General features: G+C 51.7%; 1 protein-coding gene across 2 annotated transcripts; it reads right to left on the bottom strand.

Moving 5' to 3' along the window:
- Nucleotides 1-9,628: 9,628 nt before the first annotated feature.
- TRIP6 (thyroid hormone receptor interactor 6) lies at nt 9,629-23,910 on the bottom strand. 2 transcript variants are annotated; one of them, XM_082197692.1, is made up of 9 exons: nt 23,631-23,910; nt 21,363-21,421; nt 17,387-17,503; nt 14,612-15,268; nt 13,297-13,387; nt 12,837-13,006; nt 11,860-12,038; nt 11,347-11,467; nt 9,629-10,812 (listed from the first exon to the last, which is right to left on the bottom strand). In XM_082197692.1, exons 1-9 carry the CDS (start codon nt 23,824-23,826, stop codon nt 10,681-10,683), a joined length of 1,722 nt encoding a protein of 573 aa, XP_082053818.1. In that variant the 5' UTR covers nt 23,827-23,910; the 3' UTR covers nt 9,629-10,680. The 2 variants fall into 2 exon arrangements, with proteins under 2 accessions (XP_082053818.1, XP_082053817.1); XM_082197691.1 differs by having other exon boundaries at nt 21,363-21,475; nt 23,631-23,907.
- Nucleotides 23,911-24,295: the final 385 nt, after the last annotated feature.

Here is a 24,295-nt window from a genome sequence, read left to right as displayed (position 1 = left end):
CCGCTGGGAACTGTCGAGAGCAATTGCAACCTTTAACGGGGATCCCTCTGGGACGCAGCCCCTTATCTCTGAGACGTTCTCCCCAGGGAAATCCGTAAAATGCTTCAGTTGGAGCCTTCAGAAGAAAAACACCCTGTGACCTTTTTAAAATTCCTGTCTGCTTTTTGGTACACGAGAACATCAGCGCCAGCTGCATCCGGCCAATGTCTGTGGCCAACCTGTCTGAAACCTGCTAGCAGGACTCGAATACAAGACCAGCACTCTCGCCGCCTGTGGTTTCCAGAAACTGGTACCCAGAAGCATTAAAGGCCACCAAACACTAATAAAAATAAAAATAAAAATAAAAAAATAAAAATAAAAATAAAAATAAAAATAAAAATAAAAATAAAAATAAAAATAAAAATAAAATAATTTATTATTTATACCCCGCCCATCTGGCTGGGTTTCCCCAGCCACTCTGGGCGGCTTCCAACAAAACACTAAAATTCAATAACCAATTAATCATTAAACGCTTCCCTAAACAGGGCTGCCTTCAGATGTCTTCTAAAAGTTTGGTAGTTGTTTTTTCTCTTTTGACATCTGGTGGGAGGGAGTTCCACAGGGCGGGCGCCACCACCAAGAAGGCCCTCTGCCTGGTTCCCTGTAACTTGGCTTCTCGCAGGGAGGGAACCGCCAGAAGGCCCTCGGAGCTGGACCTCAGTGACCGGGCAGAATGATGGGGGTGGAGATGCTCCTTCAGGTCTACTGGGCCTTTGAGGGCTTTCAAGGTCAGCACCAACACTTTGAATGGTGCTCGGAAACGTCCTGGGAGCCAATGTAGGTCTTTCAAGACTGGTGTTATATGGTCTCGGCGGCCGCTCCCAGTCCCCAGTCTGGCTGCCACATTCTGGATTAGTTGTAGTTTCTGGGTCACCTTCAAAGGTAGCCCCACGTAGAGCGTGTTGCAGTAGTCCAAGCGGGAGATAACCAGAGCATGCACCACTCTGGCCGGACAGTCTGCAGGCAGGGAGGGTCTCATCCTGCGCACCAGATGGAGCTGGTAGACAGCTGCCCTGGACACAGAACTGACCTGCGCCTCCATGGACAGCTGAGTCCAAAATGACTCCCAGGCTGCGCACCTGGTCCTTCGGGGGCACAGTTGCCCCATTCAGGACCAGGGAGTCCCCCACACCCGCCCGCCTCCTGTCCCCCCAAAACAGCACTTCTGTCTTGTCAGGATTCAACCTCAGTCTGTTAGCCGCCATCCATCCTCCAACCGCCTCCAGGCACTCACACAGGACCTTTAAAGAAGGATTAGAGCAGACACCCCCAACCTTTGGCCCTCCAGAGGTTTTGGACTACAATTCCCATCATCCCTGACCATGGGTCCTCTTCGCTAGGGATCATGGGAGTTGTAGGCCAAAACATCCGGAGGGCCAAAGGTTGGGGGTGCCTGGATTAGAGTAATTCATCACGGGAGCACAGTCCCGAGGCAGCAGTGCCTGCAGATACCAGTTCGAATCCTGCTGGTGGGTTTTCCTATTGCGGTTGGCCACTGCAAGAACAGGACGCTGGGCTCAATGGGCCCTTCGTGGCCTGATCCTGCGGACTCTTACATCCACAGCAAACTTTCACTTCCTTGGCCTTGCCCCAGAGGAGACCCTCTGGAGGTGGGCTTCCCGTTCATTATGGGATGGAAGGAGGAGGTGGCGGCGTTTGGTTTCACCCACCTGCAGCCCCGAAAGCACCTTGGAACTTAGCATCCGTTAGGGTCAGGATCTGACGGAATCGACAAACCCAGATTTGGGGATCTCTGGGGAGCTTTCCAGGCCAGCAGTTCCCATTAGCAGAATATTAGGGTGACCGCAGAGACATCACCTTGCCAACAAAGGTCCGTATAGTAAAAGCTCTGGTTTTCCCAGTAGTGATGTAGGGAAGTGAGAGTTGGATCATAAAGAAGGCTGATCGCCGAAGAATGGATGCTTTTGAATTCTGGTGCTGGAGGAGACTCTTGAGAGTCCCATGGACTGCAAGAAGATCCAACCTCTCCATTCTGAAGGAAATCAGCCCTGAGTGCTCACTGGAAGGACAGATCCTGAAGCTGAGGCTCCAAGACTTTGGCCACCTCAGGAGAAGAGAAGACTCCCTGGAAAAGACCCTGGTGTTGGGAAAGATGGAGGGCACAAGGAGAAGGGGACGACGGAGGAACAGTGTTCTCGAAGCTGCCAGCATGAGTTTGACCAAACTGCGGGAGGCAGTGGAAGACAGGAGGGCCTGGCGTGCTCTGGTCCAGGGGGTCACGAAGAGTCGGACATGACTAGACGACTAAACAACAACAACGCTGGCACGTCCGACCACCCTGTGTGGTTGGCACCCGTCTCTGCCTCGTCTTCCCGCTTCTCTTGACGTGCCCACGCTCTCCTTCCTCCCAGGGGGTAATTAAAACCCTTTTTACATAAAAACCCCCATCAGGTTTAATCTCCATCAAAGGGAAAGGTTATTAGAAAAGCGTGGAGATAACCCAGGCGCGTCTCACGCTTCCTTCGCAGACCCAGAGGAGACCTGTGGGTTTCTGGAGGTGGAATGGGGTTCTAGAGGAGGGGTGGGGAACATCAAGCCTGCAGAATCCTACAAGGGACCCCAGAGGTCATCCATCCCAGCCCCCTTGCAATGCAAGAATCTCAGCTAAAATCTCCCTGGCAGATGGCCACCCGGCCTCTGCTTAAAATCCCCGAAGGAAGGAGACCGTTCCACTGTCGAATGGCTCTTACTGCCGGAAAGTTCTTCCTGATGTTTAGCTGGAATCTCCTTCCTCGTAACCTGAAGCTGTGGGTTCGAGTCCTGCCCACTGGAGAGCTTTTGTTTTGTTTTTTTATCAGAAAGGTACAAGACACAGAATTCAGGGTTGAGACTTGGGTAGAGAACATCATCTATGTTCCTCCAGATGTTCACAGGCTACAGCTGTTAATAGCCAGCATGATTGACGATTAGAGAGGATGAGAGTTGTATCCGTTCCTGAAAGACCTACATTTGGCTGCCGGTACATTTCCGAGCACAAGTCAAAGTGTTGGTGCTGACCATGAAAACCCTAAACAGCTTCAAAGGCCCAGTAGACCTGAAGGAGCGTCTCCACCCCCATCGTTCTGCCCAGACACTGAGGTCCAGCTCCGAGGGCCTTCTGGCGGTTCCCTCCCTGCGAGAAGCCAAGTCACAGGGAACCAGGCAGAGGGCCTTCTCGGTGGTGGCGCCCACCCTGTGGAACGCCCTCCCACCAGATGTCAAGGAAATAAACAACTAGCTGACTTTTAGAAGACATCTGAAGGCAGCCCTGTTTGGGGAGGTTTTTAATGTTTGATGTTTTATCGTGTTTTCCATATTCTGTTGTGAGCCACCCAGAGTGGCTGGGGAAACCCAGCCAGATGGACGGGGTATAAGTAATAAATTGTTGTTGTTGTTGTTGTTGTTGTTGTTGTTGTTGTTATCAATCACATGCTAGCCTAGCTTACTTGCAGCTGCAATCAGGGGTTTTTCCTGCATGCAAACCCAAACCTTCTCAATCTTATAGCCAAGTACATTTAATACGGCCGAAGCCATATAAACAACTATCTGACTTTTAGAAGACAATTGAAGGCAGCCCTGTTCATGGAGGTTTTAAATGTTTGATGTTTTATCGTGTTTTTAATATTCTGTTGGGAGCCGCCCAATATATTATTATTATTTATCCCGGAAACCTCTAGATGCCGACCAGGTTTTTTGGGGAGGTGAGTAAGGGCTCTTCCATACTGAAGGGAGAGGGTAGATTGAGAGATGGGATTCCTGGGCCCTTAAGGAAGTGAGCGAAGTATAGAATACAGTGGTGCCTCACAAGATGAAAATAATCCGTTCTGTGATTCTCTCCGTCTAGCGGTTTTTTCGTCTTGCGAAGCAAGCCCATTGACGGATTAGAGGATTAGCGCTATTAGCGGCTTATCTGGTGATCGGATCAGCTGATAAGCAGCTTAGCGGCTTAGAAAAAGGGGGGAGGGGGAGAAACCAGCAGGAACTCGCAAGACATTGTCTTCTTGCGAAGCAAGCCCATAGGAAATTCGTTTTGCGAAGCACCTCCAAAACGGAAAACTCTTTCGTCTAGCGAGTTTTCCATCTTGCGAGGCATTCGTCTTGCGGGGCACCACTGTAATGGAATTGCAGAGTGGAAGAGTTGTAAGGGATCTGCAGGTGTCATCTAGTCTAACTCACCTTCAATGCGCCAACTGGAAACGAATAATTATGTCTGCCTCAAAACTTTCACAAACACAACTGAATGTGGAATCATGTCCAATTGTCTACATCATCAATGCACAATTAATGCAGCAGGATACCTCAGTTGGTTAGAGTGCGGTGCGGATAACGCCAAGGTTGTAGGTTTGATCCCCGTAAAGGACAGCTGCGTATTCCTGCATCGCAGGGGGGCTGGACTGGATTATCCAGGTGAGGTCTGACCAGAGCAGAATAAAGTGGCACTATTACTTCCCTTGAGCTAGATGCTATACTCCTATTGATGCAGCCCAGAATTGCATTGGCTTTTTTAGCTGCCGCGTCACACTGTTGGCTCATGTCAAGTTTGTGGTCAACCAAGACTCCTAGATCCTTTTCACATGTACTGCTCTCAAGCCAGGTGTCCCCCATCTTGTATTTGTGCCTCTCATTTTTTTTGCCCAAGTGCAATGCTTAGCAAAAGGACGAAACAGCCATGAAACAGCCAGAAAACGGGTGCTTTATTGCGAAGCATCAACATGTTACAATATCCAAAAAGAGGAGGAGAGAGTTTATTTCACAAGCGGCAACAGAGAAAGAGGGAAGCTACAAGGGTCCTGATCCGGACTGAGGGTGGAGGGAGGCGAATAGGTCCTGAAGACCACTACACACCCATTAGCACAGACAGGCCCGTCTTACCCATAGAGGCTAGTGGTGCGGGACGCCAGGGCACCACTTTTTGCCAGGCGCCAGGTGAGAGTCCGGGGAACACCGAACGAGCGTGCTGAGCATAGCTGTCAACCGTCCCTTATTTGGCGGGAAACTCCCTTATCCCAGCGCCGTGTCCCGCTGCTGTCCCTTATTGATGATGTCCCTTAAATTTCCCGGGTTTCATGCTCGCCCGGCTCGGGAGGGAAGCAGCGGCTCGGGGTCCTCTGCTGCGTGTTCACGAGCTGCTGCGTCTCCGTCTCTCCCTTTCCCCCTCAGGGGTGTGTCGTGAGGAGACGGGTGGTGGTGAGCAGGCAGGCAGCCCCTCTCTTGCGAGACTTCCGCCATGCTGCCAGGGGAAGCTGGAGGCAGCAGTGGCAGCGGAGGCAGTCTCAAGGAGGAGTAAGAGGAGGGGATGGGGTTGGACGCAGAAGGGCGGCGCTTCAGCGGCCACGGTGGCACTGCAACCACCTCATGCCGGGCTCGTGGGCGGCCTGGGCGAGAGTCTCTCCCCCCCCTCAGGCGGGGAAGGGCCAATGGAACTCCTTGCACCAGGACGACGGCAGCCCCGACGTGCTGCTTAGCATCCCCTCCAACCAGTGCAGCATCTTAATGTAGTGATTTCCCTCTCTGCATCCCTTTCATAACTCTATTTTTATAAATCATTTGTCCATCCATAGTTCACATTTTTACTACAAGTTTTCTGCCCATCCTACCAATGCATGTAACTCTTTACAATAGCTTTTCAACTAAATTATAAACTTTCCCCATTCTTTATTAAAGAGGTCCTCTTCCTGGTTTCTAATTCTGCCTGTAAGCTTTGCCACCTCGATGTCGTTCATCAGTTTTGTCTGCCACTCTTCTTTGGTCGGAGTTGTAGACCCTTAGGATCATCCAGTCCAACCCCCCTGCAAAACACAGTCAGTGGCAGCCAAAGCAGCGTGGCTCCATCAGTGCCGGATTTCTGTATAAGTTAAGCAAAATCCCTTATTTTGGCTGCTGATCCCTTATTTTCGAGGCTGCTGGTCCCTTATTTTCAAATCTGTAAGTTGACAGCTATGGTGCTGAGCGAGCGAGGGCGCGTACGCCGCTCTTGCTGAGCGCTGGCTCAGTTTTTTCCCTTCTAGCCTGCAGGCGCCAAATTCTGCCAGGCGCCAGAAGGCTAAAAGGGGAAAAACCGAGCCGACATTCGGCGGGAGCGGCGCATGCGCACTCGCTCGCTCAGCGCAGGCCTGCTCACTTGGCGTGCTGACTGCCATGGCCACCGTGGCACAAAGCGATCAGCTGAGGCAGGAGGCGCCGCGACCAGCCTTCACCCCTTCCCCTCCGGAGGAGCCACCCTCCAGCCGCTGCCCGCCACAATCTTTGCGCCACGGCGCCAGATATGCTTAAGACAGCCCTGAGCACAGATTTGTTAGCACATTGCATTGAAAGCTACATAGGAGGGGTTGGGTTAGGGGCTCCACATAGATCTGGGGCAAGTTGAAGGCTGAAGAAGAGGAAACAGAGGCAGGCAGATTTTCAAGCGCTATTGCCTAACCTGGCACCCTCCAAACGTTACGGACTACAAATCCCATCGTCCTGAGCCAGCTTCGCCGATTGAGTCACGGACGATGGGAGTTGTAGTCCAGTGATGTCTGGGGAAGACCCCAAGGCTGAAGAACGCCGGCTTGGAGCGACCTTCATCAACCTCGCCCCTCCCTGGGAAAAAATATATGGACTACAAATCCCATCATCCTGAGTCGGTTTAGCCAGTAGCCGTGGATGATGGGAATCGTAGTCCGGAACATCGGGTGCACACGACGAGGTCACAGTAACACACGCAGCCCTGGAGGCGATGCTCTAGCAGGAGGTGAGCGTTTTCCAGTAGAAAGTCTTGCAGCCGGCTTTCCGCTCCCGGGGGGGCTGCCAGGGGGCAGGCGGGCGGGCAGAGTGGTGGGGGCCGGGGTGGTGGGCTCGCCGGAGGCCGGAGATGGCTCGCAGGACGAGGTGGTCCGAGGAGTCCTGGTTGTGTGGGAAAGGAAGCAAATTGGGGGAGATTCCCCCCCCCAAAAAATAAAGAACACGCTATAAATATACACATATGCAGTCAAGAAATAGATATATATGTTATTATATAAAGAACACGTCATATATTACATACATACACCCCACTCCAATCCATGCAAGTCTGCAAATTACCCACAATGCCTGCCTGGCAGGGGGTTGGACTAGATGACCCCGGGTCCCTTTCGACTCTACGGATCTATGACCAGCCCGGGTAAAGAGGGGCATCTGCAACATTATTTGGAGTCTGAAAATGGAGGCCTCTGTGGGGAGGAAGTTCCTCAGTTTAGCAGCCACCACAGAGGCGTTTGTTGGAGGGCAGTGTGGTGTAGTGGTTAGAGTTTTGGGGCTAAGACCTTGGAGACCCGGGTTCGAATCCCAGCGAGAACATAAAGCTTTGTGATGACCTCGAGCCAGTCGCTCTCTCTCAGACTAACCTATCTAGCAAGATAATAATGTGTGGGGATTAAATGAGAGACCCTGGCACAAGCTACCTTAAGCTCCTTGTGGGGGGAAAGGGGGATACTAATGAATAAATAAAAATGTGTTTTTTCTACTTGCGGTCCCAAGTCAGGCTACAAAATTAAATCTGTAGGTCTTCAGAGGTCTAAAGTAATCTAGCCTACAAAGTTTGGAAGGGAACTGAAGATCACCCATCAATTCTCTCACCTCCAAAAGGAAAAAGTGTGTTGCTTAACTCCCCTGGAAGAATTTCCATCCCAGATTTAGGACTTCCTTTCCTCCAAGTCTGTCGATCTTCTCCCCGCCTCCCACCAGGCAAACTCACACTTGTCTCCCTGAATTTGGGAGCAAACCCAGAAATCGCTCGCCCCTTAAACAATATTCTCTGCTTTGCATCATTTTCTTGTGTTGTTTTTTTTAATGTTGTGGACCAGATAATGTCAAACAGGCAAGCTATTCCTTCACTTCTGTATCTCTCAAACATATATCCCGACTCTACAATTCTATGGAATAAAATAAAATAATTAAAATCTAGGGAGGGGTGTTCACTACCCCCTACTCTCTGCAATAATTCTTTCCATGGATTGCGAACGAAACGGCCCAAATTGGCACGAATTATAAAATTGGTTGTTTGTTTAGATTACAATTTTAATTCAGCTGAAGCGCATGCCCTTTCTTAAATAAAAAAATTCATTTAAAAACACACATACCCTGATTTCCCTAGAAACTTACCATCCTGCCCCCTGATATTTGGGGGAAATAAAAAATAAAATCTGCACAATTGCTCTCCACTCCTATTTTTGAGAATCCCAAACGCAACACCCTAGTTGTCTATTTTGGGGGTTTACAACTAGGAAGACCTCCCCCCTAGTTTCTCCCCAAACCTTACCTGGCTCTCAGGGGGTAGGAATTTCGGGGGGCTGGCATGGAGGGTTTCCCTGGGCATCATGCAAACAGCTAGCAGGAACAGACACAGCTGGGGAGACGACCTCATGGTTGCAGCCGTGGGCAAGCTGGCACACCTTAGTGGGCAGCAGGTGCCAGGAACACCCCTTTTATAAATCTCTTCCCCCTCCCCTGTAAGGAGGCAGCCAATGGAATCGCAGGGGGAGGCTGGCAGCAGCCAGAACGATGGGGGTGGAGACGCTCCTTCAGGTATACTGGGCCTTTGAGGCCGTTTAGGGCTTTCAAGGTCAGCACCAACACTTTGAATTGTGCTCGGAAACGTACTGGGAGCCAATGTAGGTCTTTCAAGACCGGTGTTATGTGGTCTCGGCGGCCGCCCCCAGTCACCAGTCTTTTTGCCGCATTCTGGATTAGTTGTAGTTTCCGGGTCACCTTCAAAGGTAGCCCCACGCAGAGCGCATTGCAGTAGTCCAAGCGGGAGACAACCAGAGCATGCACCACTCTGGCGAGACAGTCTGCGGGCAGGAAGGGTCTCATCCTGCGTACCAGATGGCGCTGATAAACAGCTGCCCTGGACACAGAATTGACTTTCTTCTCAAGGGCTAAAAAAAGCTCAGTTTTCATGCCAATAGAGTGGCTTTGGGGTGCTGGAGATGGGAACCCTGCTGCAGATATATGGGTCTCTGACACCCCCATATCCAGACCTCAACACCTCTGCTTGCAGTATATCCCACCTCCACTGTCCAGGCCCAGCTGAATCACCACGTCTGTCCCCAACCTGATGGGAATAATTTACCTGCGAGATCACGGCGAGAGCTGCCACAGATCCGAAATTTGCAAAAGATCGGTCCTTTACACTTTGGAACTCTCTGCTTATTGATATCAGGCAAGAAACTTTGCTGTGCTCTTTTCAGCGCTTCACAAACGATTCTCGTTTAGACAAGGCTACCCAAGGTGTGCAGAACGCCGATGTGTTTTAATCCAGATTCCAGTTTGCTGCCGATTTCATCACTTGAATGTTTTAAAGAGTTGTTTCGACTGATCGTTTCATTCACTCAGAAAACCCAAAGTGGCCACCCAGATGGGCGAGGTACAAATAATAAAATTATCAAAATTATTTTTATCTCATTGTTGTTTTTCAACACAATCAAGTGGAGTAATATATTTTATGAAATAAGTAAATAATTTGCCGGCTGCTGCAATCCGAGCCCAGGTAACAGCTCTCCCGGTCCCCTGGGTTGGGTTCGGGGGGCAGTTCAGCAAAAGCCCCCCCCCCAAATTAGCAGACACAAGGTGAAGTTTGACACATCTTTAATTAAATTCTGACACATAACGCACATGAACGCAATGCCCCACGCCCTGGGGGAAGACGCTTGTGGGGTGGGGAGTTTAATGTATTTTTAAAAAATACCCATCCTTTAAAAAAAACACTCACACACAGAGAAGGAACTTGAGGAATTATTAAAACAAATAAAACCAAGAGCTAGGGATATAGACCCCGATGTTGATATCCCATTTCCCTCAGTTAGTGGCAATGGTGGAGGAGCGAGGAAGGGTATTATAGTAAAATTCACCCTTTTTCTAAGCTGCTGCTGCTGCCCTCCAGTGTTCTGGATTCCAATCCAACCAACCCCCAGCCAGCACAGCTAGCTGGAGGCTGATGGGAGTTGTAGGCCAAAGCATTTGGACGGCACCTGCTTGGTTAAGGCTGCTGTAACTGACCGGGGGGGGGGAGAGGGGAGATGGCACATAGCTAAGACCAGCTTATAGGTTTAGGGGAGCCCTCAAGGCAGGGAAATGGTGGGGCTGGTGGTAGAGAGAAGACAGAGATGTGCAGAGAGAAGACAGAGAGGTGCAGAGAGAAGACAGAGATATGCAGAGCGAAGACAGAGATATGCAGAGCGAAGACAGATATATACGGAGCGAAGACAGACACAATCCGCTTCCACTTTGAGAAATGCAGGGTTGATGTTCGAAGCCGCCAACCCGCAGAGGAGAATTGGGGTGGGGGTAGGGGGGGAAGGAGGGAGGGAGGCAGCCAGGGCAGGACAGGAAAGTGGGGCAGCAGGGAGAAAAAGTTAGGGAGAGTTAGGGGCTTGAGATGCACTGCTGCTGCCCCCGAGACACACAGCAAGGGTTTCTATGGCCAAAGGAAAAGAGGGCTGAAATGAACGTCAAGAAATTCCTAGAACAGAAGGGTTGGAAAGGCCCCAACGGGTTGTCTATCGCAACCGCCTACAACTCCGTGATAAAGGCAACAGGAAGTGGGGTGCAAAATGTGAGCAGTTGAGGAGGCGGAAACCCATAGAGAAAACCAACAAGGAGACGGAGGGGAGGCAGAAGCCATCAGCAGTCCGTGGTGATCTTGGAGGAGAGCTCCTGGATCCGCCGAGCGCTGCAGCTCTTGCAAAGGATGTGGCCGTCCAGCGGGTAGCAGCCTCGGCCTTCGCCCTCCGAGGAGAGGAGCAGCCCACACTCCTGGCAGGGAAGAGAGAAGAGAATTGGTGGCTGGTATCCGTCCGTCTCGAGAGACAACGGAGTGCGCCTCCAGGGGGAAAGTCAAACCCCTGCATCAGCAGCACTGAAGTGACCCGCCCCCCCCCGCAGGCGCAGGTGTGTCTGGGGGTCCTGGGCTGCCCAGATGACCAGACCCCCCTCTCGGCCTCGCAGGTGTGGCCCAAAGGAAAGCATGGGTTTGAGACCCATCAGCTCCTCTCACCTGGTTTAGCCGGCCAGTCAAAGCCGTTTCTGGGTATTGTGGCTGCCGTCGCACGCGGAAGCTTCTAGAAGCCCCAGGTGAGTGCGGAGTGCAGGTGGGGACCAAAAGGGAACAAACTACCCAAGAAGGAACACAGGTGTCCCCCAACCAGAGGTCCTCCTCCTCCTCTCCAACAGAGCATAATGTTAACCTGCGGAACACCCTCCCACAAGAGACAGGGATGGCCACTAACCTGGATGGCCTCAGAAGAGGACTGGACAAAGAGACCGGGAGCCCGGCCAAAGTGGTCTCACCTCGCATTTGTAGCAGCCTATGTGAAAACTGCGGTCCAGGGCGACGATTCGCACGGTCTCCTCCTTTCCAGGCTCTGGCATGATGGCATTACCACAAACTGAGCACCGGGGGGCAAACTTCCTGCCGGGGGGGGGGGGTGGAGACAAGGATTAAGGCATTTAGAAGCGAATTTTCTCCCGCTTTTAGCTCAGATCTGCTAGAGGAGGGAGAATATCCGCGCGTCGTCAAACCTGCGGAACTCCCTGCCACAGGAGATGCCCACCAACATGGATGGGGTTAAAGGAGGATGAGACAAACTCCTGGAAGATAGGGCAATTTGTAGGTTTTAAAAGCTGTATTTCAAATGGATGTAAAACTTTGGACTTTAGGGAGAATTGTGGGCGAATCAGAGTTACCATCTGCTCCAAACCCCAAAGCATGCTGGGAGGACAGCGCCACGGGTGCCCACGAACCCCCCCTCCCCATCCAATAAAGTTCCATTTAGCAAAAATGGGGGGGGGGGAGAGATTTACCGGTGGAAGTCTTCGATGCAGTGAATTTGGCTGGTGGCATCGACCGTGAACGGGACGCCATCAAGGCAGCGATGGCAAACCACACAGGTGAAGCACTGTGGGTGGTAGGCTTTCCCCATCGCTCGCAGGATCCGGTCCATGATGGGTTTGGAGCACATAGAACATTTTTCCAGGGTTACCTGGCGAGAGGAGGGAAAGAGGGTTTCAACCTACAGAATGTGCATAATAATAATAATAATAATAACAATAATAATAATTTATTATTTATACCCTGCCCATCTGGGGTATAGCCCCAGCCACTGCAACAAAGTATTAAAATATAGCGGTCTGTTAAACATTAAACGCTTCCCTAAACAGGGCTGCCTTCAGATGTCTTCTAAAAGTCAGATAGCTGTTTATTTCCTGGACATCTGGTGGGAGGGTATTCCACAGGGCGGGAGCCACCACCAAGAAGGCCCTGTGCCTGGTTCCCTGTAACTTGGCTTCTTGCAGGGAGGGAACCGCCAGAAGGCCCTCGGAGCTGGACCTCAGTGTCCGGGCAGAACGATGGGGGTGGAGACGCTCCTTCAGGTCTACTGGGCCTTTGAGGCCGTTTAGGGCTTTCAAGGTCAGCACCAACACTTTGAATTGTGCTCGGAAACGTCCTGGGAGCCAGTGTAGGTCTCCCAGGACCGGTGTTATATGGTCTCGGCAGCCGCAGTCTAGCTGCCACATTCTGGATTAGTTGTAGTTTCCGGGTCACCTTCAAAGGGAGCCCCACGTAGAGCGCATTGCAGTAGTCCAAGCGGGAGATAACCAGAGCATGCACCACTCTGGCGAGACAGTCTGCGGGCAGGGAGGGTCTCATCCTGCGTACCAGATGGAGCTGGTAGACACCTGCCCTGGACACAGAATTGACTTCCTTCTCAAGGCCACTCTGGCGAGACTGCACCCCCCCCCACCTGCCAGGACCCCCTAACCCCCGCTGCCCCACTCACGACGTAGCAGGATTCACAGAAGGAGCGGCGGTCGATGGCGTAGAACGGCTGCCCGCGCAGGCGGCATCGGCAGGTGGCGCAGGTGAAGCACTCCACGTGGAAGACCTGGTCCATGGCCACGCAGCCCGTCCCGTCGCCAACCACGTTCTCCCCGCAGCGGGCGCAGCGGCCTGTCAGGGAGGAAGGAGCGCGTTCGGAGGCCTTTTCCGGGGTCCCCGCTCCCCCAAAATGCCCCTGCCAGCAACTCTCTACAACCCAGCCTGACTTCAGGCAAGGGAAGGGTTCCCCAGCTCCTGTCTGCAGATAGACTGCTCCTTGCCGTGGAGGCTCCACCGACAGCCGAGACGGACACAGCTGCCGACCAGACCGCCCCCTCCCCTCTCAGCCTCTGCGGAACCCGGTTCTGAAGCCATGCCACCGAGTGGTTGTCATCTCTTGGGGTGCCAAAAAAAAACCTCACCGAAATACTCGCCCGACGGAGGGTTGTTCATGTCGTACACCAGCTTCTTCGTCAGCCGGTCCAGCTCCTCTTCGGGGCGGCTGGGGGGAACCTGGTGGGTCAAGATGGAGGGCAGAGAGAAAGAACCATGAGCCCCCCTCCCTTCTCAAGCCATCTATAGCCCTCTCCTCCTTCTTGAATCTGCTTAATCCTCTTTTAAAGCCAACCAGGTTGGTGCTCATTCCTGTGGCAGGGAGTTCCACCGTCTAACTACGCCCAGCACAAAGGAGGAGCGTCTTCTATCTGCTCCGAATCTCCCAACATCCAGCTTCGCTGGTTGCCCACCAGTCCTAGAGCTACGAGAAAGAAGGAGGGAACTTTCCCGCTTCCTCCAGCATACGGTCACTTTTATAAACCTCTTAACGTGTCTCTCCTTACATGCCTTTGGTCCAAACTAAAAAAATATTGCAAACACTGCAGCCCTTTCTTCCTAGGGGAGTCGCTCCCTCCGCTTGATCCTTCCGGCTCTGCCCTTTGCGGAACCTTTCCCAGCTCAACAATACTGCAGAATCGTTGAGTAAGGAAGGGTCCCCCAAAGGTCATCCAGCCCAACCCGCCTGCAACGCGGCAATCGCAGCTAAAGAATTAAAGAATCGCTAATGGGGGGAAGCCAGCCAGCCTCTGCTGGAGAACTGCCAATAAAGAAAGATAGATAGATACATAAAGATTATTATTGATTAAATCTGTATACTGCCCTTCGCCCAAAGAACCCCAGGGCAGTTCAGACATGGACAGAATGGACAGATAATAATAATAATAATAATAATAATAATAATAATAATAATAGTAATAAAAAATAATTATTAATTAAATTTGTATGCTGCCTTCATCCAAAGAACCCTAGGGCAGTTCAGACATGGACAGATAACAACAACAACAACAACAACAACAACAACAGTAATAAAAAATAATTATTAATTAAATTTGTATGCTGCCTTCATCCAAAGAACCCTAGGGCAGTTCAGACATAGACAGATGATGATGATGATGATGATGATTCTATATTGTCCCTCATCCAAAGACCCCCAGGGCAGTTCAGATACAGACAGGTAGATAACGATTGTTTATTAAATTTGCATGCCCCACCTTCCTCTGAAGTTCCCCAGGGCAGTTCAGAAACGGAAGCTTCTTGTTCCCGCCCTCTGCAATACCCCCTCTCTCCTCTTGACGGGAAAACAAAATAAAACCTGCCAGAATCTCTTGTGACTCGAACACAGGACACCCCCCCCCCGTACAAATGGCCCTCGCCCGCCTCCCCCCAGGGCCCTCCTCTTACCTGGTGCTGAAACCTCAGTCCTCCGCCCGCCGGCGGCGGCATCTGCGAAGCCACCGCCATCTCCTCCTTGCCAGGTTTCGCCAACCCGGGGTGGTACTGCCCCACCGGTGCCCCGGCCTTGCCAGGCCCCGGGTAGAACTCCCCTTCGGCCATCCGCCGGCCGTACGATGGCGGCTCCGGGTACCAGGGCTCAGCGTCGTGGCCCCGGGGCCGGCCGCCCACCTCCGAGGCGTACTGAGGGGGCGGTTTCGCCCGGTAGCCCAGCCGGGGGGATGGCGGGCCGTACGCCTGCTCCGCCCGGCGCTGGGGCTGGTTGTACCCGGCGACCGGCTGCGCCACCTTGACCTGGACGTTGAAGGGCGGGCCGGCGGACGAGGAAGCCGTGGCGTACGAGGCGGGCATGGGCTGAGGGTACGGTTTGGCGGCCGCGCCCGGCCGGTGGTAGCCAGCGGTGTAGGGGTCCCCGGAGACGGCGGCACCGCCGTACGGGGCAGGGGCCGGCTGCCCGCCGTAAGCGGCGCTCTTGGCGTAGGCGTCGAAACCCGGAGGCTTGGCGGGGGCGGAGAAGGTTCCGGAAGGGCCCGGTTTGTAGGCAGAGGCGGGCTTGGCGATGCCAGCCTGAGGGAGGCTGTGGGAGAAGGGAGCAGGCTCCAAATTCTGTGGGGGGGAAGAAGGGGCATGGATCAGGGACCAGGACAAAACTGGCGAATGATACGAGCAATGCTGGTAGCTGTGCTACAGGTAAACCCAGGGAGGAAGCTCTGAATCTCCAGGTTGCGAGTTCGAGACCCACACTGGGCAAAAGATTCCCGCCGCTGGGAGAGATCATCAGGGGGTTTGGGCTGGGAGTCCATCAGTATGCAGATGATACCCAGGTCTACCTCTCCTTTAAATCAGAACCAGTGAAGGCGGTGAAGGTCCTGTGTGAGTGTCTGGAAGCGGTTGGAGGATGGATGGCGGCTAATGGATTGGGGTTGAATCCTGACAAGACAGAAGTACTCTTCTTGGGGGACAGGGGAAGGGCAGGTGTGGAGGACTCCCTGGTCCTGAATGGGGCAACTGTGCCCCTGAAGGACCAGGTGCGCAGCCTGGGAGTCATTTTGGACTCACAGCTGTCCATGGAGGCGCAGGTCAGTTCTGTGTCCAGGACAGCTGTCCACCAGCAGGATGAGACCCTTCCTGCCCGCAGACTGTCTGGCCAGAGTGGCGCATGCTCTGGTTATCTCCCGCTTGGACTACTGCCATGTGCTCTACATGGGGCTACCTTTGAAGGTGACCCGGAAACTGCAATTAATGCACAATGCAGCAGCTAGACTGGGGACTAGGAGTGGCCGCCAAGACCACATAACACCGGTCTTGAGAGATCTGCATTGGCTCCCAGGACGTTTCCAAGCAGAATTCCAAGTGTTGGTGTTGACCTTGAAAGCCCCAAACGGCCTCAAGGGCCCAGTAGTCCTGAAGGAGCGTCTCCACCCCCATCGTTCTGCCCGGACACTGAGGTCCAGCTCCGAGGGCCTTTTGGCAGTTCCCTCCCTGCGAGAAGTGAAGCTACAGGGAACCAGGCAGAGGGCCTTCTCGGTGGTGGCGCCCGCCCTGTGGAATCCGCCCTCCCAGCAGATGTGAAAGAGATAAGCAGCTAACCTATCTTTAAAAGACATCTGAAGGCAGCCCTGTTTAGGGAAGTTTTTAAATATTTAATGCTGTACTGTTTGTAACACTTGCAGTGGCGTAGCGTGGGGGGTGCCAGGGGGGCTGGCCGCACCGGGCGCAACATGGGCGGGGGGCGCGCTCGCACTAGCAGCTCTCTGCCCCTACTAAAATCCACGGGTTAGGGAGCCCGCGCTCGCTCGGCTTGGCGAGGAGGTCGCGGAAGGGGGAGAGCGAAGCCTTCTGCCGCGGGCAAAAAAAGGAGAGGAAGCCGGAGGGAGAGGAGCTTTATGGTAATTGCGGCTCTCTCTCCACTGGCCGCCTGGGTAGTGAGCCGAGGCGAGCAGGGAGTCTGGCGAGGGGGCGGGAAGAGACTTTTCCACCTCGCCTGGTGAAAAAGGAGAGTGGAGTCTCCTCAGGGCGCTCTCAGGCAGGGCAGGGCAAGGCAAGCAGAGCGAGGAGGAGAGAGAGGGGAAGGGGGGGGAAGCAGCCAGGAAATGCTGCGGTGTGGAGGAGGAATCAATTAAGGAGAGAAAGCGAAAAGCCTTGGAGAAAGGGAAAAAAGGAAAGAAAAGAGGCAGCTCCAGGAGAGCGCAGGGGAAAGAGAAGCCTCGCTGCTGCTGCTTGGGAGAATAAATTACTGTACTTGCCTTGCCCCGGGTTAGGGGGCGCAAATTACTTGCCTTGCCCCAGGTGCTGATAACCCACGCTACGCCGCTGACGCCAGGCACTCCTGTCTTCCACTGCCTCCCACAGTTTGGTCAAACTCATGCTGGTACCCAGTGGCGTAGCGTGGGGGGTGCAGGGGGGGCCGGCCGCAACATCTGGGGGTTAGGGTTAGGGGGGCAAATCCACAGGTTAGGGGGCGCAAATCCACGGGTTAGGGGGTGCAAATTACTTGCCTTGCCCCGGGTGCTGACAACCCACGCTACGCCACTGAACACTTGATTGGAAGCCGCCCAGAGTGGCTGGGGAAACTCAGCCAGATGGGCGGAGTATAAATAATAATATATTATTATTATTATTATTATTATTATTATTATTATTCTACGAGGGTGGGTAGGCACAGCAGGTAGGCATCGCCTCTGACTGCCCCGCCCCCCCGAATTCCCGGACGGTGTCTCTCACCTGCCTCTCGCCACGGCGCTGCCGGGCACTCTCCAAATCGGCCAGCATGCTGGTGAGGGAGTCTATCTGGACGTCGATGCTGGAGGGTCGGGGAGGACCTTGCTCAAGAGGCGCCCCCTGTTGGCAAAAAGAGAAGGGTGAGCGAGGGGCAGGTGGGATGCCCCCTTCTGGAAAAATCTGGGGCTTCGGAGGTGGGGTGGTCTCTTGGCACCGATTGGCCGATGGGTGGCGAGAGAAACCGCTCTGAAGCCTGGGAGACCCCTCCTAACCCCCCCCCCAAATCTCCCCTACAGTTGGGTTAATAATAATAATAATAATAATAATAATAATAATAATAATAATAATATTTTATTTATATCCCACCCTCCCTGGCAGAAGCCAGGCTCAGAGCGGCTAACAACAGTAAAAGTGACACAGTTTACATAAAATCACAATCAATTAATTAAAATACATTCTAAAATCAATTCATTCTAGAGGCAATTCAGAATCAAACTCATGACAACCATTGGGTTAGAGCTCTATGAGGATTACAGAAGGAGAGAGGGGGTCAGGCTGTGCCTTGGCCAAAGGCTTGGTGGAACAGCTCTGTCTTGCAGGCCCTGCAGAAAGATGTCAAGTCCCGCAGGGCCCTAGTCTCTTCTGACAGAGCGTTCCGCCAGATCGGGGCCACAGCCGAAAAAGCCCTGGCTCTGGTTGAGGCCAGCCTAACCTCTCTGTGGCCAGGGACCTCCAAGATATTTTTATTTGAAGACCGTAAGATCCTCCGTGGGACATACCAGGAGAGGCAGTCCCGTAGGTACGAGGGTCTGAGGTCATATAGCTTTTAAAGGTTAAAACCAGCGACTTAAACCTGATCCTGCACTCTATGGGAAAATGGAAAGATGGAAAAATGCCACCTTTGTTATAGCTGCGAGCGGTGCCTCCATGGAAAGGGAGGCATCGAAGATTACACCCAAACTCTTAACGGACGGCGCTGGCACTAATTGCGCAAGAGATGGGAGCATAGCTGTCAACTTACAGATTTGAAAATAAGGGACCAGCAGCCTCGAAAATAAGGGATCAGCAGCCAAAATAAGAGATTTTCTGGGCACAGGTATGTTCAACTTCTGAGCCAAAGGCAGAAAGCCCAGCCAGCAGCCAAACGAAGCCTCAAGCCGCGGTTCCCACAGCGCAGCAACCCGGCAAAGGGGATGCAGAAAGGAAAACCACCGTTCCCTCTCCGCTGGGAAGCGCTGAGCAAAGGCGAGTCCCCAGGCAAGGCGGCCGATTTGATCGGCACAAGGCATGCAAGCTCCACCCCCCAGTCGTTCTCAGACTCCTTATTGGGTGAGCAACACAGCCCAGCAACACAGCTGGAGCCTCCCTCCTCCCTGGCCGGCCAGCAGGGAGGGAGAGGAGCTGCTTCCTTTGAAACCCGGGAAATTTAAGGGACATCATCAATAAGGGACAGCAGCGGGACACGGCGCTGGGATAAGGGACTGTCCCGCCAAATAAGGGACAGCTGACAGCTATGGATGGGATTTGCTCCCCCCCCAATCCTATATCGTCCCAACCCAACCAAAAATCTTTTAAACCAAGGATGGTGAACGTATCCTGGACTCTCACCTGAGCGTAGCCAGGGGTCAAACACCTTTCTCCCTTTCTGTGAGGCAGAAACGGCGGCCAAGTAAAAAAAAAAACAACCTGTATTTTCCCGCTTATAAGACTATATTTTCCCGCAATTTTTTAAAGTTTAAAATTGCGGGGTCGTCTTATACACAGAATGCTGCAATTCTTTATTTCTTAATTTGGGGCTCAAAAAATAGGGGTCGTCTTATACGTGGGGGTGGAAAAATAGGGTAATTTTATAAGTCGTGTGTCCTTGTTTCTCAATTTGATCCTTTACCCGGTTTTGTATGTTTTGTGGTATTTTATGCACAGCGACTTATTTTTACTGATTGTAGCTTAGTAATTTTTATTGTAACGGATGAGTGTAAACTGTTTAACTATTATTTGCTGATATTTCACTTTAAGGTTTACTCTTATATTCTAGTGGATTGTTGAATATTTGATATCAGTTGTTTATTTTAAACAACTATCCGACTTTTAGAAGACTCCCGACGGCAGCCCTGTTTAGGGAAGTTTTGAATGTTTGATGTTTTATCCTGTTTTTAATATTCTGTTCGGAGCTGCCCAGAGTGGCTGGGTGAACCCAGCCAGATGGGCGGGGTATAAATTATAAATTATTATTAATATTATTAAAGTTATTGTGACTTTTTTGTATCGGGTCAGATTGTTATTAGGTGTGTGATCTTTGCTGTCTATTTTGCTGTTTCTACACCTTGCAAACCACCTTGCGGAGAGTAATATAGAAAGGCAATATACAAATTGAAATTGAAATGAAATTAAAACACCCATCTATTTTAAAGCAGGCCTTGCCAGACTTGTAAGATTGCACTGCTCTATTTTGCTATTTATTGATATTTAACTGAATGTTTCATTAATAGTTTCTCTAGTTTCTTGCCAACGTGTTCCTTCGTCATTTTGGGTTCCTTTTCCCCCAATTATCTTACTTGTGTTTTACATAAACCGCTTGGGGTTTTTTTTGTATACGAAGCGATAGATATACAGCTATTATTCCTGCACATTTTCTGTGCACACCGCAAGCAGATTCCACAGCGACGGCTGACACACCTTTACCTGCCGCTCACCTGACAGCAGGACTGGGGCATATGGGTTAAACAGACTCCACTGTCGTGGGGCATTTATTTAACTATAAAACTGTTTATGTACTGCCACATCCTAAAGATATATACTTCAAAGTGGTTTGTGGCAATAAAAGAATAAAGCCATGCGATAAAACCATAAAATAAAAACCCCAGCTGCCCAGAGTGGCTGGGGAAACCCAGCCAAATGGGCGGGGTGTGAATAAATTATTATTATTATTATTTGAAAAAGGGGTTTTAAACACGCATCAGTTAAGCCTTGCAGGAGGAAGTGTTCCTAAACGCCTGCACAGGCCTGGAGAAATAGAAGCGTTTTCGGCCGGTGTTTAAAAGAAGGTGCCCACTGAATCTCCAGTGGCAGAGAGTCCCACAGGACCAGGCCAATGACACAAAGAGCTTGGGTTACCGTTGTTGTCAAACGAGCCTCGCCAACTCATCCCTGCAGATGATGCCAGGGACTGAGCTGGGATGTAAGGGAGCAGACAAAATAAGGGCTTTAACTGAGTGGGTGGCGGCTTTCCACAGCCAGAGCTGCACCATGTGGATTTCTGCCTGGCAAACAATTATTGGTCAAGGGACTCAGGAGCACTGGCCCCTTTTCAGTACAGTGGCACCTTGGTTCTCAAACGCCTTCGTGGTTCTCAAACGCCAAAAACCCAGAAGTGCTCCAGTTTCCGAACGTTTTTCGGAAGCCGAACATCCGATATGGCTATCGGCTATTGTTTCTGGGGCCCCTGCACCAATCAGAAGCTGTGCCTTGGTTTTCAAACACTTCAGAAGTCAAACAGACTTCTAGAACGGATTAAGTTTGGCGCTTTTGTTTTTGCTATTTATTTTGTGTTTTTGTTTTTGAGGCTTTTTCGATTAATTTGGGGTTTTTTTGCGACTGTGTGGAACCCAGTTCAGCTAGTGACTGATTGACTGACACTTGCCCATGCGCAAATAACACTTGCGCATGCGCGCAAACTATTTCCGGTGCTCCTCTGACCCGGAAGTGGGCAGGCGCGCAGCGCAGCGCCGGTAAGAGCGGGCGGCGGCAGCGGGCGTCGCAGCGGGCCGGATAAACGAGTCCCTAGGGCCTTATCCGGCCCGCGGACCTTAGTTTGGGGACCACTGATCTAGAGCCAGGCACCAAATAAATCATAACAGTGACCGTCAGGCTAGTCCTCAGATCTCACAAGAAATCTGATCCTAGTCCAATGGGGTTTGGGGAATTGGCGAATCCCATAACCTGGTGTTACCGCGCAAACCCACCTGCAAGGCCAGCTTACCTGCAAGGGGTACCCAGGAGGAGAAGCGCTGCCCCAGGAACCCCCAGATCCTCTCTCGCCTGCAGAAGGGTAATGATGGTCGCCGGTGGCGTCGTGAACATGGGGCAGAGTGCCTGGAGAAAACGAATGGGGGGGGGGGGGAGAGAAGAGAAGAAACCAAGAGGGAGGTTTATTGTTTTCCATCTATTAAATAAAACTTACACACCCCTTAGGGACGCGGGTGGCGCTGTGGTCTAAACCACAGAGCCTAGGACTTGCCGATCAGAAGGTCGGCGGTTCGAATCCCCACGACAGGGTGAGCTCTCGTTGCTCGGTCCCTGCTCCTGCCAACCTAGCAGTTCAAAAGCATGCCAGTGCAAGTAGATAAATAGGTACCGCTCCGGCAGGAAGGTAAACGGCATTTCCGTGCGCTGCTCTGGTTCGCCAGAAGCGGCTTAGTCCTGCTGGCCACATGACCCGGAAGCTGTACGCTGGCTCCCTCAGCCAATAAAGTGAGATGAGCGCCGCAACCCCAGAGTCGGCCACAACTGGACCTAATGGTCAGGGGTCCCTTTACCTTTACTTTACACACCCCTTAGGGACACAAGTAGCGCTGTGGTCTAAACCACAGAGCCTAGGACTTGTTGATCGGAAGGTCGGCGGTTCGAATCCCCGCGACGGGGTGAGCTCCCATTGCTCGGTCCCTGCTCCTGCCAACCTAGCAGTTCAAAAGCACGTCAAAGTGCAAGTAGATAAATAGGCACCGCTCCGGCGGGAAGGTAAACGGCGTTTCTGTGCGCTGCTCTGGTTCGCCAGAAGCGGCTTAGTATGCTGGCCACATGACCCGGAAGCTGTACGCCGGCTCCCTTGGCCAATAAAGCGAGATGAGCGCCACAACCCCAGAGTCGTCCGCAACTGGACCTAATGGTCAGGGGTCCCTTTACCTTACACACACCTTGACTGCCTAAGAGAAGCAACGCCTCAAAGAGGTTTCAGAAAATACACAATTTTATTATTATACAAATACACACATTATTATTTTTCGCCTATTAAGTAAAACGTTACACACCCCTTGACTGCATGAGAGAAGTAACGCCTCAAAGAGGTTTGGGAAAAGATTCGCAATTTGCAACGACGGTTTAAAAACACGCAAAAAAAGGCCCAGAAAGGTTAAGATTCACAAGCGTTTGGGTCGGCTTGCCCGAACGTGAATGTTTTTTTTAGCAGGTGCCAGAAGGAAGACTGTGGAGGAAACTGCTTGTTATCAAGAGTCAGGAAGTTCCAAAGGTTCGGTAGGAATAAGATTTTTTCCAGCTTCCGGCCAGTTAGGATCTGCTCAAAGCAGATTTTTTTCTAAACATTGCTAGGTGGGCTTTCCCAAGTCCCCACTATCTGATTTTCATTTTACCTCATCTTTAGCCGTTTACATATATCATAATTTCTAACCATTTTTTTTAAAAAATCCCGCTTAATTCAACCATAAAAATCTTCACATTTTATCACTTACAAATACCGTATTTTTCGCACCATAGGACGCACTTTTTCCCTCCTAAAAAGCAAGGGGAAATGTTGTGTGCGTCCTATGGAGCGAATGCAGGGGGGAGGCAGGCGGGAAAAGCCCCCAAGAGCCGCACACAAGCTCCGTGAGCTCTTGCGGGCTTTTCAACAGGAGGGAGAAGGGACTGACTGGCGGCATCAGTCCCTTCTCCCACCTCCCAGAAAAGCCAGGAGAAGCCGCGATCTCATTAAAGGGATTGCGCGGCTTCTGCGGGCTTTTGCGAGAGGTGAGGGAATCCCCCCACCTCCCAGTAAAGCCAGAAAAGCCCTGTGCAGCCCCTCCAGCAAGGAGAGGCTGCACGGGGCTATGGATTCTTTAGCGCCACGCAGGGGGAAGCCAAAACAGCGAGCAGAATCCATCCCGCTCGCTGCCTTGGCTTGATCCATAGCTGCACGCAACCCCTCCGGCAGGGAGAGGTTGTGTACAGCCTGTACGCTGCTCTTTGGGGCTGCGGGGGGGGGGGAGAGATTTTTTTCCTTGAATTCCCCCCCTAAAAACTGGGTGCGCCCTATGCTCCGGTGCGCCCTATGGTGCGAAAAATACGGTAATACTATTTTAAAATGCACTATCTTCTACTTCTAACCCTACAGCCTATACCCACTTCCAAAGCTAGTCTAAGATTTAAATATGGTAATCCTGGAATTGCAGAGTTGTTAGGGACACCCAAAGGTCATCCATCCCAACCCGCAGCCATGCAAAGAATTCCTTGGCGTTCTCCGCCGCCACCTTACCTGGCACGGGGGGTAGGTACTGCGTTGGCACACTCATCGTCCCGTTGGCCTCCAGAGACCCATAGGTGGGTTGGGGGGCACCGGGAGAAGAAGCAAAACTCTTCTGGGGCTTGAAGGCGGCCGGAGCAGAAACTGTGACCCCAGCCTGTCCCGGGACCCCTACCTGTTTCGGGGGGAGCCAGGTGGGGCCAGACATCACGTGGGGGCTAGGAAAAATTAAAAAGAGAGAATTTTGTATTTTATTTTAAGAAATCAGGGCCTCAGAAGTTGCCGTGGAGAGCTTTTTCCTTTCTCATTTTTTAAATTTAGTTTTGCATACAGTGGTACCTCGGGTAAAGTACTTAATTCGTTCCGGAGGTCCGTACTTATCCTGAAACTGTTCTTAACCTGAAGCACCACTTTAGCTAATGGGGCCTCCTGCTGCCGTGGCACCGCAAGAGTGCGATTTCTGTTCTCATCCTGAAGCAAAGTACTTAACCTGAAGCACTTTTTCTGAGTCTGTAACCTGAGGTACCACTGTAATAATAATAATAATAATAATAATAATAATAATAATAATAAATTATTTATACCCCATCCATCTGGCTGGGTTTTCCCAGCCACTCTGGGCAGCTTCCAACAAAGTGTTAAAATACAGTGGTCTGTTAAACATTAAAAGCTTCCCT

The sequence above is a fragment of the Podarcis vaucheri genome (genome assembly GCF_965113315.1).
Source record: "Podarcis vaucheri genome assembly, chromosome: 13".
Lineage (NCBI taxonomy): Eukaryota > Metazoa > Chordata > Lepidosauria > Squamata > Lacertidae > Podarcis > Podarcis vaucheri.
Note: the sequence above shows the minus strand (reverse complement) of the source record. Positions and strands in the feature narration are given on the sequence as shown.

What these genes read in the sequence shown, in the direction of transcription:
- TRIP6 (XM_082197691.1), bottom strand. Translation starts at nt 23,826, where the DNA reads ATGTCTGGCCCCACCTGGCTCCCCCCGAAACAGGTAGGGGTCCCGGGA. An exon ending in CTCCTGGGTACCCCTTGCAG is followed by an intron (nt 17,504 to 21,362) that starts GTAAGCTGGCCT and finishes TTTTGCCAACAG; the next exon opens with GGGGCGCCTCTTGAGCAAGG. An exon ending in TGCATCGAAGACTTCCACCG is followed by an intron (nt 11,468 to 11,859) that starts GTAAATCTCTCC and finishes CCCCCCCGGCAG; the next exon opens with GAAGTTTGCCCCCCGGTGCT.